A 27,449-nucleotide genomic window follows, 5' to 3' on the forward strand; every position below is an offset into this window, starting at 1 on the left:
CCTCACCCTTACCCTCACTCACCCTCAACCCCTCACCCTCACTCACCCTCAATCCTTCACCCTCACCCTCACTCACCCTCAACCCCTCACCCTCAACCCCACACTCACCCTCACCCTCACTCACCCTCACCCTCACTCACCCTCACCCCCTCACCCTCACTCACCCTCAACCCCTCACCCTCACCCACCCTCAACCCCTCACCCTCACTCACCCTCACTCACCCTCACCCTCACTCACCCTCAACCCCTCACCCTCACTCACCCTCACCCTCACTCACCCTCAACCCCGCACCCTCACTCACCCTCACCCTCACTCACCCTCAACCCCTCACCCTCACCCACCCTCTGTGGAAAAGTAAATTTTGCCATGTTCTGTGTCCCTACGTGTCCTCCATCTTATGTTATGTGTGCATGATTAAATATGCATATGTATCCCCCATGTTTGATTAAAGACGCAATTACAGTTGTGTCCATCACTAGTATGCCAGTTTCCAGTTCTCGTGAAAGCTACGAGTATCAGGCCTATGTAAAGTCACGTTGCCACGTTTCTCAGTGTGCACGTTATTTCATTGTAAAGTTCCCGTTTCTAGGCCTCAAAAGGGCCCGGACACCAGATTCAGCTCCTGTCTTCTGAGTCCTCGCTGAGGAGCGATACAGCCCCCACCTGTATCCTCGACCCTTCACTTACTTCCTGCCTCGCAGTGCCCGGCTCGGCCTGGCTCTGCCTCTGAGTCTGCCAAGAGTATGTTATGATTCTAGTTATCAGTCCAGCCCTCCTTCTCTGCATTCCTAAGCTACTGAATCGCATCAATAGTTTCCGTCATTGTCTAGCCTTTACGTCTCCATGTAAGAGAAATACTGCATTTAATGGTCATTTAATATTCTTCATCACGCACTACATGTAGAATAATGCATGCTCCAGTCTTAGAGTCTGTTAGCCTTTACCCCGATAACTTTTGGATTCTATCAACATGTTCTCTAAACATCAGATACTAGATACTGTTTAGGTACATGTCGCCCTGACTCTCCAGACTTCAGTCTCTGCTCCTAGCACAGAGTTCATAGCCCCCAGCTTCTCCTAGTAACACGTCATTGTCAGTTTGCGCGCACCATTAGGTTAGAGGTCCCGGCTCCTTAGGTAGCCCCCTCCATGTTTCCGCCCCATTTATGACATATTCTGTTACGTTTACATCACATGTCTATGTATACGCCCCTGTTACACCCATTTTCACCCTTATCTTTCGCGACTGCTATTGACCACACCCACTGCTCCGCCTATCATATGTATTGTAATGCAACTGTTTTAATATATATGCTTGTGCACTGCTATTAAATGTTACCCATTCCCTTATGCCGATTCTGATCCTGCCCCCGGCGGCGGCTGCCATCCTGTTCCCGTGCAGGTTGTCCTGTTCCTGTCCTTTATGTTGTATTAAACCTGCAAACTCCTACTACCTCGAATCTTGACTCTTATTTATTGAGCTATCTGTTATTGCTATGTCCAGTCAAACCTAGATCCGGTATTATTTATTTATATACCACATAATGGCGCCCGAACAGGGACTTGCCCTTTCCCCACGCGCCGGTGAAGCCACGCCGGCCCCCTGACCCTCTGCAGCCGTGACGGAACCATACCGTGCACGTGCAGATATTTCTGCTTCAAGTATCCCTCAGGCCCACGGAGGAGACGGAGGTGGCGGTCCAGCATCCAGACGAGGCGGTGGAGGAACGCGGCGAGTCCCGACCAGAGCCCAAGCCGAGAGTCCAAGGTCCGAGGTATCCGGAGGCCCACCCGTAACTGAAGTCCGAAGTTCGTCCGTCCGGCGTCTAAGCAGTCCAGTCCAGTCCGAGGCCTTCCGTTCTTGCTGCCCGGTGAGTACCATTGCTGGGGTAGTATCTAGACAGGGTCAATCTAATTGACTCTGGTCCGTGGGTTGGTGGTACACAGACCCAAAACGAAGTGTCCACTTCGGTGGATGCGGGTCCTGACGTGTCTCTTTATGAGACCGGTAAGTTTCGTACTGTTTTAGCAGTACATCTAGTTCCTGTTCTAGTCAGTTCTGTTCTCGAGAAATTCATGTATTCTGTTTTCAGTATTCCAGGTAGTATTCTGTTCGAACTGATATTTTAAATGTTCTTCATGTATTTTAATGTCGTGGTATGAATGTGAAGTAATTATCGTGTTCATTGTGTATTGTATTGTGTCTAGATTACAGTTCAGTCATGCCCTTATTCTCGAAATTACGTCAGTTAAGAACTAGAAAAGGTCTGTTAGAAGAAGCAGTTCCTGTCCCGCCTAGGGACAGTCCAGGTCATTTTATGTATCAAAAGCATGGCATAAGTGCCATATTATATCTAGATTTATGGGTAGAGTATACCAAACAGTTAGAAGAAAAGTATAGATGGCCCGTATCGGGTACATGGGATGCCGAGTGCATCATGCGAGTAGAAGAAGCATTATGGAAAAAGAAAGCCAGACAGTCACAGAAAGATGCCATCGAGTTATGGCGCAAAGAATCTCATAAAAGAACCGAAAAAGAAATCAGAAAGTCAGAACTAAGTAGAGAATCCTTGGAACGAGCCCAGGAAAGGGAACTAATCGAGATAGGTGAACGAGTTAAAACAGAACAGTCAGACAGACAGAGGCATGCCCTCATCAAGGGTATGTATCCTCTTCTTGCCGAGGGCTTGCCAAAAGCAACCCCGGAGGCATCCAGTAACTTTCCGCCACCACTAGTTCCGACCAAGCTACGTCACAAACCGACCGCAGCTGATATTTTCATCTCGTCCTATTTGGACGACACAGTCCCGGAATATGCAAATCCTGTTCCGCCAGTCCCTGTAAATCAGGCAATTCCTGCTCCCCCAGACACCGGGGCACCTCTTGCAGTACCTGCTACGGTACCCCCGGTCCAGCCTACATTACAATTTCCCGCCACGCTAGTACGAAGAGTATCAGTCGACGATTCCAGTTTAGGGGCCGCAGGAGGAGGTCCTCCTGGTACCCCGCCACCGCACCAACGTAGAACGTTGGCCGAGTTACATGAATGTGCGTTACAGCGTACGCCCAAATTTAAGTCCGTTGCAGAAATCCGACGAGCTCTTACTGAATGCCGCTATGATCCAGTTGCAGGTGATGATAGTACAGTAATATATTCCATCCGTGTAAGACGGGTGACCGGGTATTTAGACACCCTACCAGATATGAAAGGAGATCTAGACAGAATATATCGTTTCATCCGTACAGGGGATGATCCAGAAAGTATTGGCGAAGCCATGTCTCAAAGGAAAGCTGAGATCCAGCTCATGTTATTAAAGTTCCTGATTAATTGTCTAATAAGAGAACAAGATTCCCCGACTAAAGATCAGGCCGAAATGAAAATCCTGACAAGGTGGAGTGATAATATAGCCGAGGGTAAACACAAGACTATCAGTAGTATAGAGAGTATGTACAAGAAAATCCGTAAAGAAATAATAAAGTTACACGAACAACGCAAAGCAGCACAAGTAAACGAGAAAGAAAATGACTCTTCTACTGAAGAGGTAGAGGACGAGAATCCCACTAGAATAGCGTATGTAGGAAAATCTAGATTTCCAGATCGCCATTTGCGCCTAGAACACAAGTCAGTTTTACATCATCCAGCACCAGAACAAGGTTCTCTGGAACAAGTATTTCAAGCTACCGATCACATTCTGAAATCACGAATCGGTTACAGTGAGTTAAGTACTATGCATGAACAAGAACTAGCCCGATCAGCAGTCCGATGGATTACTGATTCTACCACTTTTCCAGACGAAATAGTGGCACAAATGTTTCTGAAATTGCCCCCAGCCGAGCAACGACTGGTGGGTATGTATATGATCCAACACCTCATTACTCTGTATGAGGGTCAACATTCTGATCCAGGTCCGTTACATGATGTCCTGAACGAGTTACTCCAGTATAGATGGAAAGGTTTAGGTACCGATTTAATTAGTGTCATTCTAGAACAGCGCCACAAATATAGAACGTTTTTGAACCCGCATTTTGTTCATGTCTCACCTCCAGAAAGTAAACCCTTTTACATAGACAGACAGAACCCGTTACGAGAAGTACACCCAGTTAGGACAACAGATGGTGAAATGCAACGAGTGTTTGTTTACACTCCGATTACAAAGATGGAACTCTTAGAGATGAAAAAGTTAATTCCCTGTCATGACAAAGATCCAGCAGGGTTCCACCGAGAATTAAAAGACATGCTCCGTATGGGAGAATACACGTATCCAGATATTATTAAAATGTTAAAGGTCCTGTTGCCCGCAGGGGTATACGAAAAACTCAAGGAAAAAGATTGGGAGGTGGGAGAGAAAAAGATCGATTGGGCAGTTCTCGAAGCTGAAGATAAGATACGAGTACCAGGTACCGGTCTAGGAGAGAAATGTAAAGAATTACCAGAACTGTTAATACAAGTTTTGCCAAGATTATTAGCCACTAAAAAGGAAGACTGGGATGCAATCTCAGCCTGTAAACAGAAACAAGACGAAGACACTAGTGATTTTTATTCTAGATTTGAAAAGTGTTTTATTATAAACAGTGGCCTCAAGACGAGTAGCGAGTCATACCCTCATCTTTTTGTTACTAAATTAGTCGAGAATTCAAGTCCACAAGTTAAGAATCGAGTTTTGAAAGTCGAAAGTACCTGGCAAGCTAATACCCCGTCCCAGATGTTACAGATGCTTCAGTACCACCAGAATAGAATCAGAGAAGAGCAAGATCATGAAAGAAAACGTATGAAAGACACGAAAATGAAAGTACTAGTTGCACAATCTGTTCCACAAGACAGTCAGAAGAGGGGTCCGAATCAAGCCAGTCATCCTGCAGTTCCCGTTAAAGGGACATGCAATTATTGTAAACAGCCAGGTCATTTCATAAACGAGTGTGCAGTTCTGAAACACAATATAGCTACCGGTAAGACTAAAGAAAGACCACGTCCGCCTAGACAAGAACAAGTTTCACAGACTTCTCAGCCACAGAATGCACAACAGACAGTTCCAGCACCGCAGCCTATTGCTGCAACACAGCATGTTACACAGCAGATGTACCAGTATGCACAGTCCGAGTATCCAGAGTATCAGCCATATTCATGAAACAGCCTAGAGAGGGAGGTAGGCTTGCCTCTCATCGAGATACCTGTAGATCAAGAGGGTCCCTATGTTCATAGTCAAGTATTAGGGAAAGACAGAAAGTTTCTGATTGATACAGGGGCAAGTAGGACCACCATTAGTCACGCCGAAGTTCCAGGGGCTCCGCTCTCAGGCTCAAGAAATGTTTCCCTTGGATTTTCAGGAAAGCCTATTATAAACGAGATATCTAAGCCAGTTACTCTAGAAGTAGGTCCATTGTCCCGCACTACTGATCTGTTACTTACGAAGTCATGTCCAGAAAATCTGTTAGGCATTAAGACACTGAAAGAATTAGGTGCAGTTATTTGCTGTTCCCCAGAGGGAATACGACTGTTCCTACGTGACTTCAAGGGTCACTATGTATTACGAGATTTTGATCCGAGATTGTCCAATGTTCCGCAGCATCTATGGGCACAAGGTCCAACTGATGTTGGTTATATGCAAATCACACCCCATCGTGTGACTCTCAAACCAGGTGTAGTGTTACCACGAATCAGACAGTACAGATTGCCACCTGAGGCTGTAGCAGCCTTATCCAAAATTATTGACGAGCTCATGGCTCAAGGAGTAGTTGTAGAAACTGACTCCAATGTATGTAATTCTCCGATCATTCCAGTCATGAAACGTACTGATCCAAATGCACCCCCAGTATATCGATTAGTGATTGATCTCCGAGAGCTTAATAAATGTATTATTCCCCAGTACCCAGTTGTCCCAGATATCTCTTCCCTATTGACAGCCATTGATTCTGAAGCCTCATTTTTTACAGTCATAGACCTCAAGAACGCGTTCTTCAGTGTCCCCATTCATCCAGACAGCCAGTTTCTTTTCGGATTTTGTTTAAATGGAAGGAGCTATATGTTCACACGAGCTCCTCAAGGTTTCACAGAAAGTCCTAGTATTTACAGTCAAGCACTTAAGAGACAACTAGACAATATTCACATGCCAACTGACACTGCCCTGCTCCAGTATGTCGATGATCTACTGATCACAGCCCGTTCTGAACGTGCTTGCGAGCGAGCATCCCTTACAGTCTTGTATTTCCTTGCCGAGATGGGGCACAAGGTGTCCCCTTCTAAGCTTCAATTCTGTGTCCAGCAAGTGATCTATTTAGGCCACTTACTGTCCAAGAGGGGTAGGCAGTTGACACCAGACCGTATCCAGTTAATAGCGAGTCTTCCTCAGCCCAAGACCCAGAAGGAGGTACGTGCTTTTATTGGCCTCACTTCTTACTGCAGACAATGGATTCCTCAGTATGCATTTCTAGCTAAACCACTGATACAGTTAACGACACAGGAGGCAGCCGTATCGACTGTCCTCCCTTGGACATCTGAACATACACTTAGTTTTAATGAATTAAAGAAAGCTCTATGCCAAGCTCCAGTTCTAGCAACACCGAACTACAGTAAGCCTTTTACACTTTTTGTCACTGAACGCGAAGGTACAGCATTATCTGTTCTCACACAAGATCAAGCAGGACAATACAAGCCCTGTGCTTATTTTTCGAGCACATTAGATCCAGTAGCCCAGGCTCTGCCTGCGTGCCTCAAGTCAGTTGCAGCCACAGCACTAGCTATCAGACAAAGTGATTCCATAGTATTAGGACATTCCTTGACAGTACAAGTTCCACACTCCGTGGAAGTTCTTTTAAACCGAACACAGACTCAGCACTTGACAATTGCACGTTTAACAGGTTATGAATTGACACTGTTCCAGCCACACATAGAAATCAGACGCTGCAACGTTTTAAATCCTGCTACACTGTTACCGTCAGTTAATTCAAATCCTGCCACACACGACTGTGTGGAAGTAGTTAACATTATGACTAAGCCAAGACAAGACTTGACAGATATTCCATTACCAGATCCCGACCTGACACTTTATGTGGATGGTTCATGTATGAGAACAAGTACAGGAGAACTAGTAGCCGCGTATGCAGTGACTACTGACACTGAAGTTATTGAAACACACCGTATTGACACCCTGTCTGCTCAAGCAGCAGAGCTAGTTGCTCTGACACAAGCCTGCATACACGCCAAGAACCTGAAAGTTAATGTTTACACAGATTCACGTTATGCATTCGGAGTCGTACACGACTTTGGAGTGCTCTGGCAGGAGAGAGGTTTCATGACTTCTCATGGAACCAAGATTCAGCATGGTCTCCTTATTCAAGCTCTGTTAGATGCCATACACTTACCGACATCCATTGCTATCATGAAATGCAAAGCACATACGAAAGTTACTGACACTATTTCTCAAGGTAATGAGCTAGCAGATCGCACAGCCAAGCTTACAGCACAGACACAGGACATTCCAGTTAACAAGACACCGACATCAACTCTAGAACAGACTACATGTATGACAGTTAAGGACCCCACTCAAGATGTCATAGATATCCAGTTACATGCTACTCCCGAGGAAATCAAGAAATGGTCCGAACAAGGAGGGGTCCAGACAGATCAGGGATGGGTGACGAAGGGTAAAGCCACATGGTTTCTCCCCGATTCTATGGTTCAAGTCATTATCAATACCGCACATAGTCCAGCACATTTAGGAGAAAAAGCTATGTTAGATAGTATCCAGAACATTTGGTTCAACAAGCATTTACGAGCTGCAGCCAAGCAGAAGGTCCGTACTTGTATGATATGTTGTCAGTTTAATCCAGGTAAAGTGTCCCGGTGGAACAAGGTGGATTCCAGCCCCCTGACCACCCTTTTGAAGTCCTCCAGATGGATTATATTCAGATGGAGCGATGTCGAGGTTTCAAGTATGTCCTTGTAGTTGTATGCGCTTTGTCCAGGTGGACAGAAGCATATCCAGTCCCAGATTACACAGCCGCGACCACTGCCAAGCAGTTGGTTCGTGAATTCTTCCCCCGCTACGGACTCCCTAGGGTCGTGTATTCTGATAACGGCCAGCCATTCTCATCTGAGCTCATGAAACATATTTCCCTTTTGTTAGGGTACCAGTGGAAGTTCCATTGTGTACGCCATCCTGAAGCAGCCGGTCTCGTAGAGAGACATAATCAGACCCTGAAAATCCGAATTGCAAAAGTATGCAAAGAGAAAGGTGTGGACTGGCTAGTAGCTCTGCCAGTTGCCTTATTTTATATGCGCATGGTCGCACATTCCAGATCAGGTCTGTCCCCTTATGAGGTCGTATTCGGCCGCCCCCCTAACATGTGGGGTACACCTAGACCTCGAAGTATTACCGATGTTTCAAGTAATATGCTGACAGATTACCTAGCTTCCTTGATGTCTGCCCTCAACTCTTGTCGTTCACAGGTTGCTGCCGCATTTCCAGACAATACCGAGGTGGCACCGCATGAAATCGTTCCCGGATCCATGGTTCTTGTCCGAAATTTTGATCGTTCAAGTCCGCTGGAGCCCCGCTGGAAGGAACCCCGACAGGTCCTCCTGGCCACCCGTACTGCCGTCAAGCTGGAAGGCAGGAAGGGCTGGGTGCATTTGTCTCATGTGAAAAGATTTTTTGGATTGAAACCTGTTTCAAAGAACATTTCCGAGGATTCTAAAGACTGCCAAAGTACTATTCTTAAGGACTGTCCCGCAAAAGACATTGCTACGAACCCTTCCCTGTTAGAGAAAACTCCGCAACAGGAGTATAAGCTTAAACTAAGGTCTAGTAAAATAAGTCAGCCAGTTTGATTGTCTAAGTCCTCCCCTAGGTGAAACGGTTAGACCGGTTTCTAACATGTATATAATAGACCCCCACAGAGAGAGAGTTAGTGAGAACTCTAGAAGTTGCACTATTATTTTATGTTTTCTGCTATATTTCAGCATTATAATTTCCTGCACCAGTTATGCATTTTATTTGTATTTTTCAGTTTCTCATGTAAATAAGTCTGCCAATGTTACAGTAGAGCACACGTTTAGTGATCTGCCTCCTCATGAACTCTCATATCGTCTTGCTATGCGTAATAACTCCTTTATCCGCATGTTACATTATTCACACCAGACCAGCAATGCCACAAATTGTTGGGTGTGTGGTCGACTCCCCCCTTTCCAGACACCGAAGGGAGTTCTGCCACTCTTTTCTTATCCATTTTCACATAATGGTTCGTGTGGAGCATGGTCCACGTTAACGTCATCCTCAACAGATATGTCTTTTCTGAACAGTACATGTTTCCCAGACAAGCAAGGTCTTCCCCACAGAACAGGGTTAGATCTAGAAAATGAAGTTTATAATTTAGGTAATTATTCTTCGAGTTTTATGGTCCTGAATGTTCAGTCTGATTCTACTCCAGACTTACCTGCTATTTCAGTACTACCAGTCAAAGGTGAATTATGTGTCCGAAATAATGGTTCCGTACATGTAGGCCATAGTGATTGTACTACTATTGTCAAGTATAGTGACAGTGGGAAATCTATTTTCAAAGCTTCACGTCATTCTTATTTTGTTTGTGGTCAGACCGCATATGTTCGTCTGCCCCTCGATTGGGAGGGAACATGTTACATTGCCTTCCTACTGCCACCAGTTTTCCTAGCCCCACCTGACTATCATAGGAATTCCCTCCTAGTACATACTAGACACAAGAGAAATTTCCCGATTGTCGATTATACTGAAACTGCTCTAGAACAATACATAGATATCAATAAAGGTGTCTTCCCCTACTTAGGTACTGTCGTGAATAGTAAACTGATACGTAGATTAACCAGAACACTTGAAGCAGTAGTGATTGAGACTACTTCTGCTCTAGGTAACTTAACCGAAGAACAATCCTTTATGAGAATTGTCGTGCTCCAGAATCGTCTCGTCCTTGACGTCATACTGGCCGATAGGGGCGGGGCATGTAGAGTCATCGGATCTAGTTGCTGCATTTTCATTCCTAATAACGCACCGTCTGTTTATTCAGCTATTACCAGACTCCATAAAATTGCCCATATGTTACACCAAGATCCAGGCACCTGGACATGGTCCGGTTGGTTCTGGAATATAATTTCCGCCTGGGGATGGAAAGTATTGTCATTTCTGGGTATTGCAGTAGCGATCATATTCAGTTGCTGCCTCTGTTTACAATGTGGCCCTGCGATTTGCGGCATTTGTGCTACATCATGTGTTCCTAGTCCCAAGTCCCGTCCTAAATCCAGTTCCAAGAAAATTCGAGACGAGCAAATGATACTGTATGAAATGATAGATGGTATCATGAATATTGATGTTTCCTGATGGAAACGTAGTGACAAGGAGGGAATGTGGAAAAGTAAATTTTGCCATGTTCTGTGTCCCTACGTGTCCTCCATCTTATGTTATGTGTGCATGATTAAATATGCATATGTATCCCCCATGTTTGATTAAAGACGCAATTACAGTTGTGTCCATCACTAGTATGCCAGTTTCCAGTTCTCGTGAAAGCTACGAGTATCAGGCCTATGTAAAGTCACGTTGCCACGTTTCTCAGTGTGCACGTTATTTCATTGTAAAGTTCCCGTTTCTAGGCCTCAAAAGGGCCCGGACACCAGATTCAGCTCCTGTCTTCTGAGTCCTCGCTGAGGAGCGATACAGCCCCCACCTGTATCCTCGACCCTTCACTTACTTCCTGCCTCGCAGTGCCCGGCTCGGCCTGGCTCTGCCTCTGAGTCTGCCAAGAGTATGTTATGATTCTAGTTATCAGTCCAGCCCTCCTTCTCTGCATTCCTAAGCTACTGAATCGCATCAATAGTTTCCGTCATTGTCTAGCCTTTACGTCTCCATGTAAGAGAAATACTGCATTTAATGGTCATTTAATATTCTTCATCACGCACTACATGTAGAATAATGCATGCTCCAGTCTTAGAGTCTGTTAGCCTTTACCCCGATAACTTTTGGATTCTATCAACATGTTCTCTAAACATCAGATACTAGATACTGTTTAGGTACATGTCGCCCTGACTCTCCAGACTTCAGTCTCTGCTCCTAGCACAGAGTTCATAGCCCCCAGCTTCTCCTAGTAACACGTCATTGTCAGTTTGCGCGCACCATTAGGTTAGAGGTCCCGGCTCCTTAGGTAGCCCCCTCCATGTTTCCGCCCCATTTATGACATATTCTGTTACGTTTACATCACATGTCTATGTATACGCCCCTGTTACACCCATTTTCACCCTTATCTTTCGCGACTGCTATTGACCACACCCACTGCTCCGCCTATCATATGTATTGTAATGCAACTGTTTTAATATATATGCTTGTGCACTGCTATTAAATGTTACCCATTCCCTTATGCCGATTCTGATCCTGCCCCCGGCAGCGCTGCCATCCTGTTCCCGTGCAGGTTGTCCTGTTCCTGTCCTTTATGTTGTATTAAACCTGCAAACTCCTACTACCTCGAATCTTGACTCTTATTTATTGAGCTATCTGTTATTGCTATGTCCAGTCAAACCTAGATCCGGTATTATTTATTTATATACCACACCTCACCCTCACTCACCCTCAACCCCTCACCCTCACTCACCCTCAACCCCTCACCCTCACTCACCCTCACCCACCCTCACTCACCCTCACCCTCACCCACCCTCACCCACCCTCACCCTCACTCACCCTCACCCACCCTCACCCACCCTCACCCTCACTCGCCCTCGCTCACCCTCACCCTCACTCACCCTCACCCTCACCCTCACTCACCCTCACTCACCCTCAACCCCTCACCCTCACCCTCACTCACCCTCACCCTCAACCCCTCACTCACCCTCACTCTCACTCACCCTCACTCACCCTCAACCCCTCACCCTCACTCACCCTCACTCACCCTCACTCACCCTCAACCCCTCACCCTCACTCACCCTCACCCTCAACCCCTCACCCTCACTCACTCTCACCCTCACTCACCCTCACCCTCACTCACCCTCAACCCCTCACCCTCACTCACCCTCACCCTCACCCTCAACCCCTCACCCACCCTCACCCTCACTCACCCTCAACCCCACTCACCCTCAACCCCTCACCCTCACTCACCCTCAACCCCTCACCCTCACTCACCCTCAACCCCTCACTCACCCTCAACCCCTCACCCTCAGTCATCCTCAACCCCTCACTCACCCTCAACCCCTCACTCACCCTCAACCCCTCACTCACCCTCACTCACCCTCAACCCCTCACCCTCACTCACCCTCAACCCCTCACCCTCAACCCCTCACCCTCACTCACCCTCACTCACCCTCACCCTCATTCACCCTCACCCTCACTCACCTTCACTCACCCTCACCCTCACTCACCCTCACCCTCACTCACCCTCACCCCCTCACCCTCTCACCCTCAACCCCTCACCCTCACTCACCCTCAACCCCTCACCCTCAACCCCTCACCCTCAACCCCTCACCCTCACTCACCCTCACCCTCACTCACCCTCAACCCCTCACCCTCACTCACCCTCACTCACTCACCTCAACCCCTCACCCTCACTCACCCTCAACCCCTCACTCACCCTCAACCCCTCACCCTCACCCTCACTCACCCTCAACCCCTCACCCTCACTCACCCTCACCCTCACTCACCCTCACTCACCCTCACTCACCCTCACCCTCACCCACCCTCACCCTCACCCACCCTCACCCTCACCCTCACTCACCCTCACCCTCACTCACCCTCACCCACCCTCACCCACCCTCACCCTCGCCCTCACTCACCCTCACCCACCCTCACCCTCACTCACCCTCACCCTCACTCACCCTCACTCACCCTCAACCCCTCACCCTCACTCACCCTCAACCCCTCACCCTCAACCCCTCACTCACCCTCACTCTCACTCACCCTCACTCTCACTCACCCTCACTCACCCTCAACCCCTCACCCTCACTCACCCTCACCCTCAACCCCTCACCCTCACTCACCCTCACTCACCCTCAACCCCTCACCCTCACTCACCCTCAACCCCTCACCCTCAACCCCTCACCCTCACTCACCCTCACCCTCACCCTCACTCACCCTCAACCCCTCACCCTCACTCACCCTCACCCTCACTCACCCTCAACCCCTCACCCTCACTCACCCTCAACCCCTCACCCTCACCCTCACTCACCCTCAACCCCTCACCCTCAACCCCTCACTCACCCTCACTCTCACTCACCCTCACTCTCACTCACCCTCACTCACCCTCAACCCCTCACCCTCACTCACCCTCACTCACCCTCAACCTCACTCACCCTCACTCACCCTCAACCCCTCACCCTCACTCACCCTCAACCCCTCACCCTCAACCCCTCACCCTCAACCCCTCACCCTCAACCCCTCACCCTCACTCACCCTCACCCTCAACCCCTCACCCTCACTCACCCTCAACCCCTCACCCTCACTCACCCTCAACCCCTCACCCTCACTCACCCTCAACCCCTCACTCACCCTCAACCCCTCACCCTCACCCTCACCCACCCTCACTCACCCTCACCCTCACCCACCCTCACTCACCCTCACCCACCCTCACTCACCCTCACCCTCACCCTCACTCACCCTCAACCCCTCACCCTCACTCACCCTCACTCACCCTCAATCCCTCACCCTCACCCTCACTCACCCTCAACCCCTCACCCTCAACCCCTCACTCACCCTCAACCCCTCACCCTCACCCACCCTCAACCCCTCACCCTCACTCACCCTCACCCACCCTCACTCACCCTCAACCCCTCACCCTCAACCCCTCACCCTCACTCACCCTCACCCTCACTCTCAACCCCTCACTCACCCTCACCCTCACTCACCCTCAGCCCCTCACTCACCCTCAACCCCTCACCCTCACCCACCCTCACCCTCACTCACCCTCAACCCCTCACCCTCACTCACCCTAAACCCCTCACCCTCACTCACCCTCAACCCCTCACCCTCACTCACCCTCAACCCCTCACCCTCACTCACCCTCAACCCCTCACCCTCACTCACCCTCACTCACCCTCACCCTCACTCACTCACCCTCACCCTCACTCACCCTCACTCACCCTCAACCCCTCACCCTCACCCACCCTCAACCCCTCACCCTCACTCACCCTCAACCCCTCACCCTCACTCACCCTCAACCCCTCACCCTCAACCCCTCACTCACCCTCACTCTCACTCACCCTCACTCACCCTCACTCACCCTCACCCTCACTCACCCTCACTCACCCTCATTCACCCTCACTCACTCACCCTCACTCACCCTCACCCTCACCCTCACTCACCCTCACCCCCTCACCCTCACCCTCAACCCCTCACCCTCAACCCCTCACTCTCACTCACCCTCACTCACCCTCACCCTCACTCACCCTCACCCTCACTCACCCTCAACCCCTCACCCTCACTCACCCTCACCCTCACTCACCCTCAACCCCTCACCCTCACTCACCCTCACCCCCTCACCCTCACCCTCACTCACCCTCAACCCCTCACCCTCACTCACCCTCAACCCCTCACCCTCACTCACCCTCAACCCCTCACCCTCACTCACCCTCACCCTCACTCACCCTCAACCCCTCACCCTCACTCACCCTCACCCTCACTCACCCTCAACCCCTCACCCTCACTCACCCTCACTCACCATCACCCTCACTCACCCTCACCCTCATTCACCCTCACCCTCACTCACTCACCCTCACTCACCCTCACTCACCCTCAACCCCTCACTCACCCTCAACCCCTCACCCTCAACCCCTCACCCTCACCCCCTCACCCTCACTCACCCTCACTCACCCTCACCCTCACTCACCCTCACCCTCACCCTCACTCACCCTCAACCCCTCACTCACCCTCACCCTCACCCCCTCACCCTCACCCACCCTCACCCTCACTCACCCTCAACCCCTCACCCTCACCCTCACTCACCCTCACCCTCACTCACCTTCAACCCCTCACCCTCACTCACCCTCACCCTCACTCACCCTCAACCCCTCACCCTCACCCACCCTCACCCTCACTCACCCTCAACCCCTCACCCTCACTCACCCTCAACCCCTCACCCTCACCCACCCTCACCCTCACTCACCCTCAACCCCTCACCCTCACTCACCCTCAACCCCTCACCCTCACTCACCCTCAACCCCTCACCCTCACTCACCCTCAACCCCTCACCCTCACTCACCCTCACTCACCCTCACTCACCCTCACTCACCCTCACCCTCACTCTCACCCTCACCCACCCTCACTCACCCTCACTCACCCTCACTCACCCTCACCCTCACTCACCCTCACCCTCACTCACCCTCAACCACTCACCCTCACTCACCCTCACTCACCCTCACTCACCCTCTCTCACCCTCACTCACCCTCACCCTCACTCACCCTCACCCACCCTCACCCTCACCCACCCTCACCCACCCTCACTCACCCTCACCCTCACTCTCACTCTCACTCACCCTCAACCCCTCACCCTCACTCACCCTCACTCACCCTCAACCCTTCACCCTCAACCCTCACTCACCCTCACTCACCCTCACCCTCACTCACCCTCACCCCCTCACCCTCACTCACCCTCACTCACCCTCAACCCCTCACCCACCCTCAACCCCTAACCCTCACTCACCCTCACCCTCACTCACCCTCAACCCCTCACCCTCACTCACCCTCACCCTCACTCACCCTCAACCCCTCACCCTCACTCACCCTCACCCTCACTCACCCTCAACCCCTCACCCTCACCCACCCTCACCCTCACTCACCCTCAACCCCTCACCCTCACTCACCCTCACCCTCACCCTCACTCACCCTCAACCCCTCACTCACCCTCAACCCCTCACCCTCACTCACCCTCAACCCCTCACCCTCACTCACCCTCACCCTCACTCACCCTCACCCTCACTCACCCTCACCCTCACTCACCCTCACTCACCCTCACCCTCACTCACCCTCAACCCCTCACCCTCACTCACCCTTAACCCCTCACCCTCACTCACCCTCAACCCCTCACCCTCACTCACCCTCAACCCCTCACCCTCAACCCCTCACTCACCCTCACTCTCACTCACCCTCACTCACCCTTAACCCCTCACCCTCCCTCACCCTCACCCTCACTCACCCTCACCCTCACTCACCCTCACCCTCATTCACCCTCACCCTCACTCACTCACCCTCACTCACCCTCACTCACCCTCACCCCCTCACCCTCACTCACCCTCACTCACCCTCACCCCCTCACCCTCACTCACCCTCAACCCCTCACCCTCACTCACCCTCAACCCCTCACCCTCACCCCTCACTAACCCTCACTCTCACTCACCCTCACTCACCCTCAACCCCTCACCCTCACCCTCACTCACCCTCAACCCCTCACCCACCCTCACCCTCAACCCCTCACCCTCACTCACCCTCACCCTCAACCCCTCACCCTCACCCACCCTCACTCACCCTCAACCCCTCACCCTCACTCACCCTCAACCCCTCACCCTCACTCACCCTCAACCCCTCACCCTCACTCACCCTCACTCACCCTCAACCCCTCACCCTCACTCACCCTCAACCCTCACCCTCACTCACCCTCACTCACCCTCACCCTCACTCACCCTCAACCCCCCTCACTCACCCTCACCCTCACTCACCCTCACCCTCACTCACCCTCACCCTCATTCACCCTCACCCTCACTCACCCTCACTCACCCTCACCCTCACCCCCTCACCCTCACTCACCCTCAACCCCTCACCCTCACTCACCCTCAACCCCTCAACCTCACTCACCCTCACTCACCCTCACCCTCACTCACCCTCAACCCCTCACCCTCAACCCCTCACCCTCACTCACCCTCAACCCCTCACCCTCACTCACCCTCAACCCCTCACCCTCACTCACCCTCACTCACCCTCACTCACCCTCACTCACCCTCACTCACCCTCACCCACCCTCACCCACCCTCACTCACCCTCACCCTCACTCACCCTCACCCTCACTCATCCTCACCCTCACTCACCCTCACCCTCACTCACCCTCAACCCCTCACCCTCACTCACCCTCACTCACCCTCAACCCCTCACCCTCACTCACCCTCAACCCCTCACCCTCACCCTCACTCAACCCCTCACCCTCAACCCCTCACTCACCCTCACCCTCACTCACCCTCACCCCCTCACCCTCACTCACCCTCACTCACCCTCACCCTCACTCACCCTCAACCCCTCACCCTCACTCACCCTCACCCTCACTCACCCTCACCCTCACCCTCACTCACCCTCAACCCCTCACCCTCACCCACCCTCACCCTCACTGACCCTCAACCCCTCACCCTCAACCCCTCACCCTCACTCACCCTCAACCCCTCACCCTCAACCCCTCACCCTCACTCACCCTCAACCCCTCACCCTCACTCACCCTCACTCACCCTCACTCACCCACACCCTCACTCACCCTCACCCTCACTCACCCTCACCCCCACCCTCACTCACCCTCACTCACCCTCACTCACCCTCACTCACCCTCACCCACCCTCACCCACCCTCACCCACCCTCACCCACCCTCACCCTCACTCACCCTCACCCTCACTCACCCTCAACCCCTCACCCTCACTCACCCTCAACCCCTCACCCTCACTCACCTTCAACCCCTCACTCACCCTCAACCCCTCACCCTCACTCACCCTCACCCTCACTCACCCTCAACCCCTCACCCTCACTCACCCTCACCCTCACTCACCCTCACCCTCACTCACCCTCACCCTCACTCACCCTCACTCACCCTCAACCCCTCACCCTCACTCACCCTCAACCCCTCACCCTCACCCTCAACCCCTCACTCACCCTCACTCTCACTCACCCTCACTCACCCTCAACCCCTCACCCTCACCCTCACTCACCCTCAACCTCACTCACCCTCAACCCCTCACCCTCACTCACCCTCACTCACCCTCAACCCCTCACCCTCACTCACCCTCACCCTCACTCACCCTCAACCCCTCACCCTCACTCACCCTCAACCCCTCACCCTCACTCACCCTCAACCCCTCACCCTCACTCACCCTCAACCCCTCACCCTCACTCACCCTCAACCCCTCACCCTCACTCACCCTCACTCACCCTCACTCACCCTCAACCCCTCACCCTCACTCACCCTCAACCCCTCACCCTCAACCCCTCACCCTCACCCTCACTCACCCTCACCCTCACTCACCCTCAACCCCTCACCCTCAACCCCTCACCCTCACTCACCCTCAACCCCTCACCCTCACTCACCCTCACAACACATATTGTGTTACAATAGGTGTCACATTTGCGAAAGATAAAACTATTGGCATTGTAAATAACAAAGCTATTAATTTCGCTATTTTCAAAACAAGCACATAAATAAAAAATGTGTCCTTTACAATACCAATAGCTCAAACTTTCCTAATGCGAGACCTATTGCATTGCTGTGCTTCTCTCCCCTGCTGCACTCTCCTGCTTTCTAGAGATGTGGCCTAACGACCAGAGCTGCCATCTAAGTGACGTAAATACAAAACATGTTGCATTCCAAATGCTATAGGTGTCACATTCGCGAAAGTTATAACTATTGGCATTGTAAATGACAAAGCCATCAATTTAGCAATTTTAAAAACCAACAAATAAATAAAATATGTCATTTACAAGACCAATAACTCCAACTTTTCTTATGCGAGACCTATTGCATTTCCAATGCTTGTCTCCTCTTGACTCCCTGTATGATCCTGGGCAGCGCTGTACTCCCCTTCCTGTGTAAGTTTTCTACCCAGTTCCTAGTCTTTGCCCAAGTCCCTGACTGTGTTCCCCACATAGTCCCGGACAATCCCTGACAGCGGTGCCCTCTGTGGTGCCTTCAGGTCACAGAGTCGGCAATGGCATCGTTGACTGTGTCGGGTTGCCCTTTCTCCCCTGTGGAAGCTGAAACTTCCAGTTGCAGAAGCCGGTAACCAGAAGATGTTGAAGTCTTTGATTTCCCTGAGACTTCCCAACAGGAGGCAAGCTCTACATCAAACCCTTGGAGATACTCAGGAAGCAGAAAGCACAGTCCAGTATTTTACCTGCCCAAGACAGAAACAGAAACTGCAGTCCAACCCAGCAAAGTTGTAGTCTCTCCTCACAGCTCTTCTTCCTGGCATGTTCCTTAGTCCAGCAGTGATCTAAGGATCTGGGGTGAGGGCACCAATATTTATACCACATTTTCCTTTGTAGATGGTACCAACAAAGTTCGTCTGGCACAGTTCAACATGGCTCAGGCCAGGTTCACCACAGGAGGTGGAGTCAGCATTGTGAAAGGCAGCCACAGTCCATTCAAGCGAAATTGGCAACTCTGCACACTACTCTAAATGCAGCCAGGTCTATTCTGCCTGGCTATGAGTCACCCAGGAAAGACACACACCTCACCCCCTCCCCTCCTTGTGTCTGTCTAGTGTGAATGCAAATCCCCTGCTCCTGCAACTCTAAACCCAGAGAGAGAATACACAAAAAAGCAGAGGCACAAAGGATGGTTAAACAAGAAAATACCAACTTTCTAAAAGTAGTATTTTCAAACACACAATATAAAAATCATCTCTGCTAAAACATGCATTTTTAAATCCATTATTCGATCAGTTCCCGAGTTCAAGCTTCATTTGTAAAGTGTTACCAAGCAGCTCCCATGTTAACCTATGAGAGAGATAGCCTTTCAACAGTGAAAAACGAAATAAGCCGTTTTTCACTAGTAGGACATGCAAAAATTCACCACTACATGTCCTACCTTTTAAATACACTGCACCATGCCCATGGGACTACCTTGTGCCTGCCTTAAGGGTAACTTAAATGTAAAATAAGGGAAAGACCTGGCAAGTGGGTTCATTTGCCAGGTCGACATGGCAGTGGGAGGTCTGAGACAACTTTAAAAAGCTATCTGTGTAGGTGGCACAACCAGTGCTGCAGGCCCACTAGTAGCATTTAATGTACAGGCCCTGAGCACACACGGTGAACTGTACTAGGGCCTTGGAAGTAAATCAAATAGGCCAAATAGAGAAACACCAATCCATAAACACAATGTACATGGAGACCATATAAACTTTAGCGCTGAATAGCAGTGACAAAGAGCCCAGAGTACTAAAACTAATGAAAAATAGGTCAAAACCAGGTCAAAAAACAAAACGTCTGGGGGTAAACTGGCTGAAAAAGCAAATACTCATTCTGCTTCCATCTTCCCTCCTCAAAATATTTATTCTGCCCATTGTCTATCTTGTTTGCATTATTGCTTCTCTTTTTTCTTCCCCTTCCCCAGTGTCTTGTTCATAGCCTGTACCAGATACAAAATTCCTTACTAGGCTCCTTCTGGGACACAACAGACGTTTACACATCTCCTCCCACTTAGCTGTATCACACTGGCATCCATTAACAAAATGTTCTATCTTTAAGTCACTGTGCATCTGTCACTGGGCGTTCTACAAAAAAGGTCCCCAGCCGCACGCAGTTAATCACATTAGCCCTCTGAGGCTAATTTTCTTTCCATCCCGAGAGTCCACCGTGCTCCTTTAGGAGAAGTTGCGTTCTCCACTCTCACAACAAAAACGTGCAATTGCTTGTTCCGTCAGAGACACTGAAAATCACCTGATCTTTTGAAAAGACCTTCAAACTCTGCTTTTAACTTACTCTCTTTAGCTCTGGTGCCATGTCCCTCAGCAGTTAAACTCAAGTCTCAGCAGATTCTGGGTATCAGTACCCTTTTGAAATAATACAACAACTAATAATAATACGGTTTACTACTACCACTGATAATAATAAATAAAACTTGTTTGTTCAATATTATTGTTTTTTTATAGTTTGGACAAAGCCCAGAAAGAGTCATACGAATGCTAAAGATATGAGAGAGTAAAACTATGTGCAGGGAATAGTTTCGGACTATAAACAACATTGCAGTATACACAGATTAAAAACTGTTGTTGTTACATGCCCATTAAAACCATGATACATTTATTAAGGACACAAGTAACACTGCAGTACACACTAAACGATCTAAAAACACACAAATTTAGTTGATTTAATTTTCAATTTAAAAACTTAAATGTAGTGACTATGATGTTTGAAATTTTACTTGCTTTCGGTTTGTAATATAGTTTCTAATTTTATATAGGATTGAAGAAACATCAAGGAAAGAAGTATGAATTCTTGCAAATAATATCATTGACTTTATTTACATTTTCCTACAGACACAAACCGTCCCATATAATATACTGCTTTAGAGCAACGTGAAGGAAATAAGAGCATGTATACAACTTTAAAATTATTACTTTTAAAAACTATTACTGCAAATGTTTTACCTCATCATGTGCTCTAGAAGGTGACATTTTCAAGAGCATGAACACTGTGAAAAAGTAACATATGTGCTACCTAAACTAAAGATAAAAGTACCCACATTCGCCCACATGTACAAGGTGTAGTTGTTGTTTTTTATGCTTTTTCATCCATCTTACTTGTTTCAGTATAAACTAGAATTAAATGACACTCCTTATTATAGGTCTAACGTGGCAACTCACTCGTATTGTTCTATACTCCACAATATCAGCTTTTGAGAAACGTAACATGTAGTGTTACAAAACCGAGCTTCATTATAGTTCAGTAGACTATGCAGATTGGATGACAGGCAGTCAGGTGTAGCTTTCTCAAGGGTTTGAACGCCATATTTAGTTTTAATTAACTATGTAAATCGGTTTTATTTGGTCATACAATTTACAACTTGTGTTCAGCTGTGGCTCACAAACCTATATCCTAACCAAACAAAACGTATATTACTGAATCTGTGAAAATGTCATTACTGTTTTATTTTTTTAGAATTCCATACTACTAATAGATTGGACGTAAATTCCTAGGGAGGTACGCTGCACCCACCCCAAGACACACACAAACTAAATCAAAGACACTTGTGTTGGGATAATTAAGAAAGCACTAAAAGTAGGAAAAGGCCCTAAAAATGTGTGCGACTTAACACAACATGCATTTAACCAGCACACCTGTAAGACGCATCACGATGGATACAATTTTACATTCTAAACCCATCTCCCTACACTTTACTAGATTACAAATATAACAAGCATTTGCAATGCAATAGGTCTCGCATTAGGCAAAGTTTGAGCTTTTAGTATTGTAAATGGCATTGGCTATTTTTTTTGCAGTAGTTACGTTTTGTTTTTATAAAAAGGGACATATAAAATATGTTGCATATTGACATATAATGATGCAGCCCACCTATGACTTATGCAGCAGCAAAATGGAGCAGCATTGAGATCAGAGTGCAGCTCTGGAGGCCACATGTCCACCCACATAATAAATGTTAGAGGTTGTCCACTGACAAGTTTCCGAAATGGCGCCACCTCCTCTTCGTAACTGAATAATAAACAGATACAGAAAATACACACCACAAGCACTGCAATTTGGCAGCTGCGGCGTCTTCTGCATGATTATAGCCCCTCCCCTCCACATAATTCATCACTTGCCAAATAATGTATCACTTGCCACATAATTCATCGCTTGCCACATAATTTATCACTTGCCACATAATTCATGACACATAATTTATCACTTGCCACATAATTTATCACTTGCCACATAATTCATCGCTTGCCACATAATGTATCACTTGCCACATAATTCATCGCTTGCCACATAATGTATCACTTGCCACATAATTCATGACACATAATTTATCACTTGCCACATAATTTATCACTAGCAAAATAATTTATCACTTGCCACATAATTCATCGCTTGCCACATAATGTATCACTTGCCACATAATTCATGACACATAATTTATCACTTGCCACATAATTTATCACTTGCTCTACAATTTGCAGATTTTAGCAAAAGCAGTCGTCTGGCTGCTCACCGTCGCGCACAAGGAGATTGAGGCATACCTACAGGAGGGACAGGCCTCGCGTTCACTAAAATGACCTGAAAGGGCACCAGTGCGTGCACTGACTAAAATAGTCCATTTGTACAAAAGTGGACCTCGAAATTTGGAGATGGGACTGAGCAGGACATGGTGCACCAATGCCCTATACTCACCTCCACTTCAATAGTGCACTTTCAAATGCCAACTCTTTCCCAAACCTACCCTTCTTCCTTCCTTCTCCTTGTCTTCCCTTCCCACCACAGGCCTTCGAGGCAGTCCTATCCATCTAGAACCCTACTTCCATCCATCCAACCATTCACCAGGAATCCCTACCCTGAACAGATGCAGGGTGGGTGATCGTGTCCAATGCACGCAGGTCATCCTCCATATGCGAGCAAGCTTGCTACACGTGGGATCACGCATGCTTTACTCCAAAAGCCCTCTCATGAGACAACACGGTCAACCGTGATGTCCAGAATGACCCCGACCAAATGCACAAGTGGCAAGAAAGATTCTTCTCAGGTTAAAAAAAGCAAATCCAAAGACTTGATTGAATGCTGCACCTGACCCAGGTCAAAGAAGCAAAGCAGTCTCGGATGCACAGGTAGCAAGGACAGAGCAGGGACTCTCTGCCTCACTGTCCTGCGGGCAGAGCTCAGCCACTGGAGGAAGGGGGCGTGCCTCGTCTGCAGGACTGAAGACCACACGTGGCTGCGGTATTTGTTCTATTGCTCTGTAGTGAGCAGCTGAATAAGGTTAGCATGCAAGAAAAAAGGCTGCTGCGCGAGCAGGTCGCCAAATTACATTAGAAACTCCACAATTGGTTTATGGAATTAAAACTTTTTTAAACTTGGAATTTGGTGCCAAACGAAAGTGTAGAATGATGCGTGTTCCAGCTTCTCTTTTGGTGAAAGTCGACACTGAAGTGAAAAATGCACTCCGATTGTCAAACAATCTGCTGCATGCCGGGATAAAGAGTGCTCAAACTGAGCATTTTAAATGCCATGATGATTGGCATTTTTGAGTGGTTACGAACTGCTTCTATATTTAAAAACAAACTAAAAATGCAATTTTTGTATACTGCTCATCCTCACCTTTTTTTTAAAAACAATTTTGAAGCGCTATAAGAATCTGCTTGCACCTCTTCAGTGGCACTCAAGCAAGGTGCCAATCTGAGGTCATTTGGGGCCAATAAAGATTATTAGCTAACCTACAGCCATGTCCCAGATAAGTGAGGCACATAGTGGAGTCCAGTGGGTCTGTTTTGGGATAGTGAATGGGAAGAGAGGAGAGGGGATGGCACAGTCGAGGGCAGGAGAGATGGAGTGACTGACTCATGGTATTAGAGACAGTACCTCAAAGGGGAAAGATCATAGTATGTATTAAATTCAATATACCTACTTACAGCCCTGCATTTCTTACATTAATCTCTCATCCATGGCTCTTTTGAATTGGTGCTTTAGTTTCCCTTCCTTCATCATGGCTCAGATGGATGATGCTGCCACACTTCTGTTCAGTTTCCATAGTTGCAACCATTGGGTATCATGCTATATATGCTGGTACACAAGGTTCCACACTAAGCACATTACAATACCGCAAAACATCCTCGTTACTCTGCCGGCCTGCGACCAGGAAGTCAGGCAGGCCGGCGCGACAACAGGAAACAGGAAGTAGGAGGGCGGGAGCCTACCCCGCCTCCCACGGAAGAGCCGGAAGAGCCGCGATTGGTTGCAGCACCGGAGCAGGCAGGAGCCTACCCTGCGCCCCGGTGCCGAAGAATGGAGGAAGAGTCCTGCTGCCGGTGAGTGGGGCTTCGCTTTGTGGCTGGCCTGCGAGGGCGGGAGGGGGGCATGTGTGGGCGCGCGCGCGGCGGCGGCCTGTGTATGTGTGTGAGCGTGCGTGTGTCTTGGAGTCTGTGTGTATGCGTGTGTGACTGTGGGGGAGGAGGAGGAGGGGGTTGCCTGTCTGGGTGCCTGCGTGTCTGTGTAAGTGTAAGTGCGAGTGCGCGCGCGCGTGTGTGTGTGTGTGTGTGTGTGTGTGTGTCTGTGTCTGTGTCTGTGTCTGTCTGTGTGCATGCATGCGTGCGCGGTAGGCTGGGAGTATGGGAGGGCGGCGCAGGACGGAACGTGCGCGTTCGCGCACACCAATCCAGCCTGGACTGCGCTCGTGCCCCTTCTCGTCCGTCCTTCCCTCGAGACAGCTGACTATACGTCTCCAACCCTGGAAGCATCCTTTGGATGCTAATTCCAGGGCGAGACCTAAAAAGAACCTCTTCCAACCTCTCACATAATAGGATGCATCTCCATGACAACCAGGCAGTCCAAACAAAAAGTTCGTTCCCTCTCTCACATCAGTCAATCAATCTAGAATACACCACATTCGTGAGAGAGGCCAATGAAGGGGAGCACGTAAAGATGTGCTATGGGGCAACGTGTATTATTAGAGGGGTAAGAATATGCTGCTCGTCTGTGAGAGATGACGAGCAGTGTAAAGACGTGTGTTCCTTTCAAATTCTTGAGGCAACTGATGTTGAGCCCTGGTCTTCTTTTGCAATATGCAAAGCCGGACTGAGAGACCATTGGTGATGTGAGGAAAAGGACCTGTTGATGTAGGTAATGAGTGGAAAAAGCTATGTGGAGTACAAGAAAACAGCAAACTAGAAGCCAGCGATGCAGGAAACGAGAACCATCTTTGCAAGTGAACAAATGGGCCAGAAACGTTAAAAAGCAAAGCTAAACATTAGGGATCAGGAATCAGCAATGTGCGCAGAAATGCCTGATATGTAGAGAATCACTGGACAACAAAACGGGGATAGGCTAGAGGCATGAGAAGCGTGGAAATTGGCAAGCTATTCTAGAGGATATGGGGAGGACATGCATGCACTATGACTAAAGAAGTCATCAATGTTGAAAAACCGCTTTGTAGGAACTTAGGTGGAATAGGGTCGTCTGGAATTGGGTAAATTTATTCTGAGCTGGTAAACGTCTTGGTGTGCACCTGCTGCTACCTTTGTCACATAAACTCCCTCTTGCACTTTCATTGGATACACACTCTTCCGTGCGTCTCAATTTTGGACCATGCAAAAATTAGGCACCCTGAATCGATAAATAGTCCTCGCCTTGGGCGCCGACAGAGGGCGCTAGAGGCGGTGGCGCATGTGCAACTCGCGCAGTAAACAGTAAAGCGTTGTGCTGTGCGCTTGCGCAGTGTTGTGAGGGAACACTCACCCCTCGCAGCCTCTTGACCAGCTCCCCTTTAGATCCACCGCGGGCCAGCCCTCGCTGCTCTAGCGCCCCCCGCAGGTCAGTGACCCGCAGCGCCAGCAGCGGCTTTCCGTCCAAAGTAACATCCTGCAGCTCCGCCATCTTTCCCCGCTAGATCTCTCTCGGCTTCCGTCCCCTCATCAGCTAGTTCCGCCTCAGCTTCCGCCCCGCTTTGTTTTCCCAATGAACTTCCGCCCCGCTCAAAAAGGCTTCTGCATCTAACGGTCTACACCGCGTAATGCTTTGCCGTTTACTCGTTTTACAGACTATGTACGCCACTGGGTCACACCATGGTCCTGTTCTAGCAGCTCCGTGTACACCGCATTTTTACGGTAGACAGATCTTTTCTATTTGGAAAAATGTGTTCTACTTTATTCGTAGAGGTGATGGGGCAAGGTAGGAGAGAGAAAACTATGGCTTTCTCAGATTTAAAATGCTTGCCAAGCCATAAGGACGTTCTGCTTATGAACGATACAGGAAACAAGTAAAAATGTGACACTTTCCCAGGTTAAAAATTATTTTATTTCTATCGTTGTTTATTTATACTTTATAGAAATACAAACACATGTTAGGTCTTATGTTTTCATTAGAAATTTCAGGATGCATTAATTGGAATGTGGAATTTATTGCGCCTTTTTATCGGGTGAATCAGAACGCTTCACAATTGAACCAGTTATATTACATAAGGACTTCAGAGTACATGAATAACATCAAATATGCAAACATATAAACTCTAAACTCACATAAGCATGTGTAATGACCTGATAATTCTGCCAATCACCAGGGCATACTTGCCTTATCCCTTCTCAGGACTCAAAAAGATACAATACTTACCTAAGAAAAGAACAATACCAACGAATAACTAAAGATATATGGCATGTGCTGAGGAGCTTGCGAAAAACAACGCTCATTGGCGTCAACAACGCAAGAACAATACCAGTGACGACAAAACAACAACCCGGGAAAAACAACGTCACTCGGTAAAACAACGCAAGAAACCAAGGGCCACAAGGTAATGACGTACCCCAAGGTACGAAAACACAATAAAATACCAAGATCCACAGGGTACCAACAATGCGAAACAAAGCCTAACCTAGTGGAGCTAAAACAACGCGCACTCCTCCTAACAATGCCTCGGGGTGGATTACTTATTGGTTTTGGTTTCCGTGGATAAGCACGGAGCCCAACCTTCAACAACTACCTGCAGGAAGGGAAACTTACCATGCTTCCGATGCTACGGCACTTGGACCAGAAAGGCCCGACCTCCCATCCCAAGGAATAC

The 27,449-nt window shown here is 49.0% G+C and overlaps 1 protein-coding gene and 1 long non-coding RNA gene across 5 annotated transcripts in view; one reads left to right on the forward strand and one right to left on the reverse strand.

Moving 5' to 3' along the window:
* Positions 1-26,299, reverse strand: part of ACIN1 (apoptotic chromatin condensation inducer 1) — a 1,432,530-nt gene extending 1,406,231 nt beyond the window's left edge. For 2 of the 4 annotated variants that reach the window (XR_013594955.1, XR_013594954.1), the window contains exon 1: positions 26,132-26,289. Coding sequence is in view for 2 of the 4 variants with exons in the window: in XM_078644895.1 (XP_078501021.1) it covers positions 26,132-26,269 (138 nt within the window). In the remaining 2 variants the exon portion in view is untranslated. Of the gene's footprint in view, positions 1-26,131 lie in introns of all 4 variants that reach the window. The other 2 variants (XM_078644895.1, XM_078644894.1) reach the window with 1 other exon arrangement.
* Positions 26,300-26,349: 50 nt separating this feature from the next.
* The window catches only part of LOC144755708 (uncharacterized), a 33,901-nt gene continuing 32,801 nt past the window's right edge, over positions 26,350-27,449 (forward strand). The window contains exon 1 of the long non-coding RNA XR_013594956.1: positions 26,350-26,499. This is a non-coding gene — a long non-coding RNA (uncharacterized LOC144755708). The remainder of the gene's footprint in view (positions 26,500-27,449) is intronic.

The sequence above is a fragment of the Lissotriton helveticus genome, chromosome 5_1 (genome assembly GCF_964261635.1).
Source record: "Lissotriton helveticus chromosome 5_1, aLisHel1.1, whole genome shotgun sequence".
Lineage (NCBI taxonomy): Eukaryota > Metazoa > Chordata > Amphibia > Caudata > Salamandridae > Lissotriton > Lissotriton helveticus.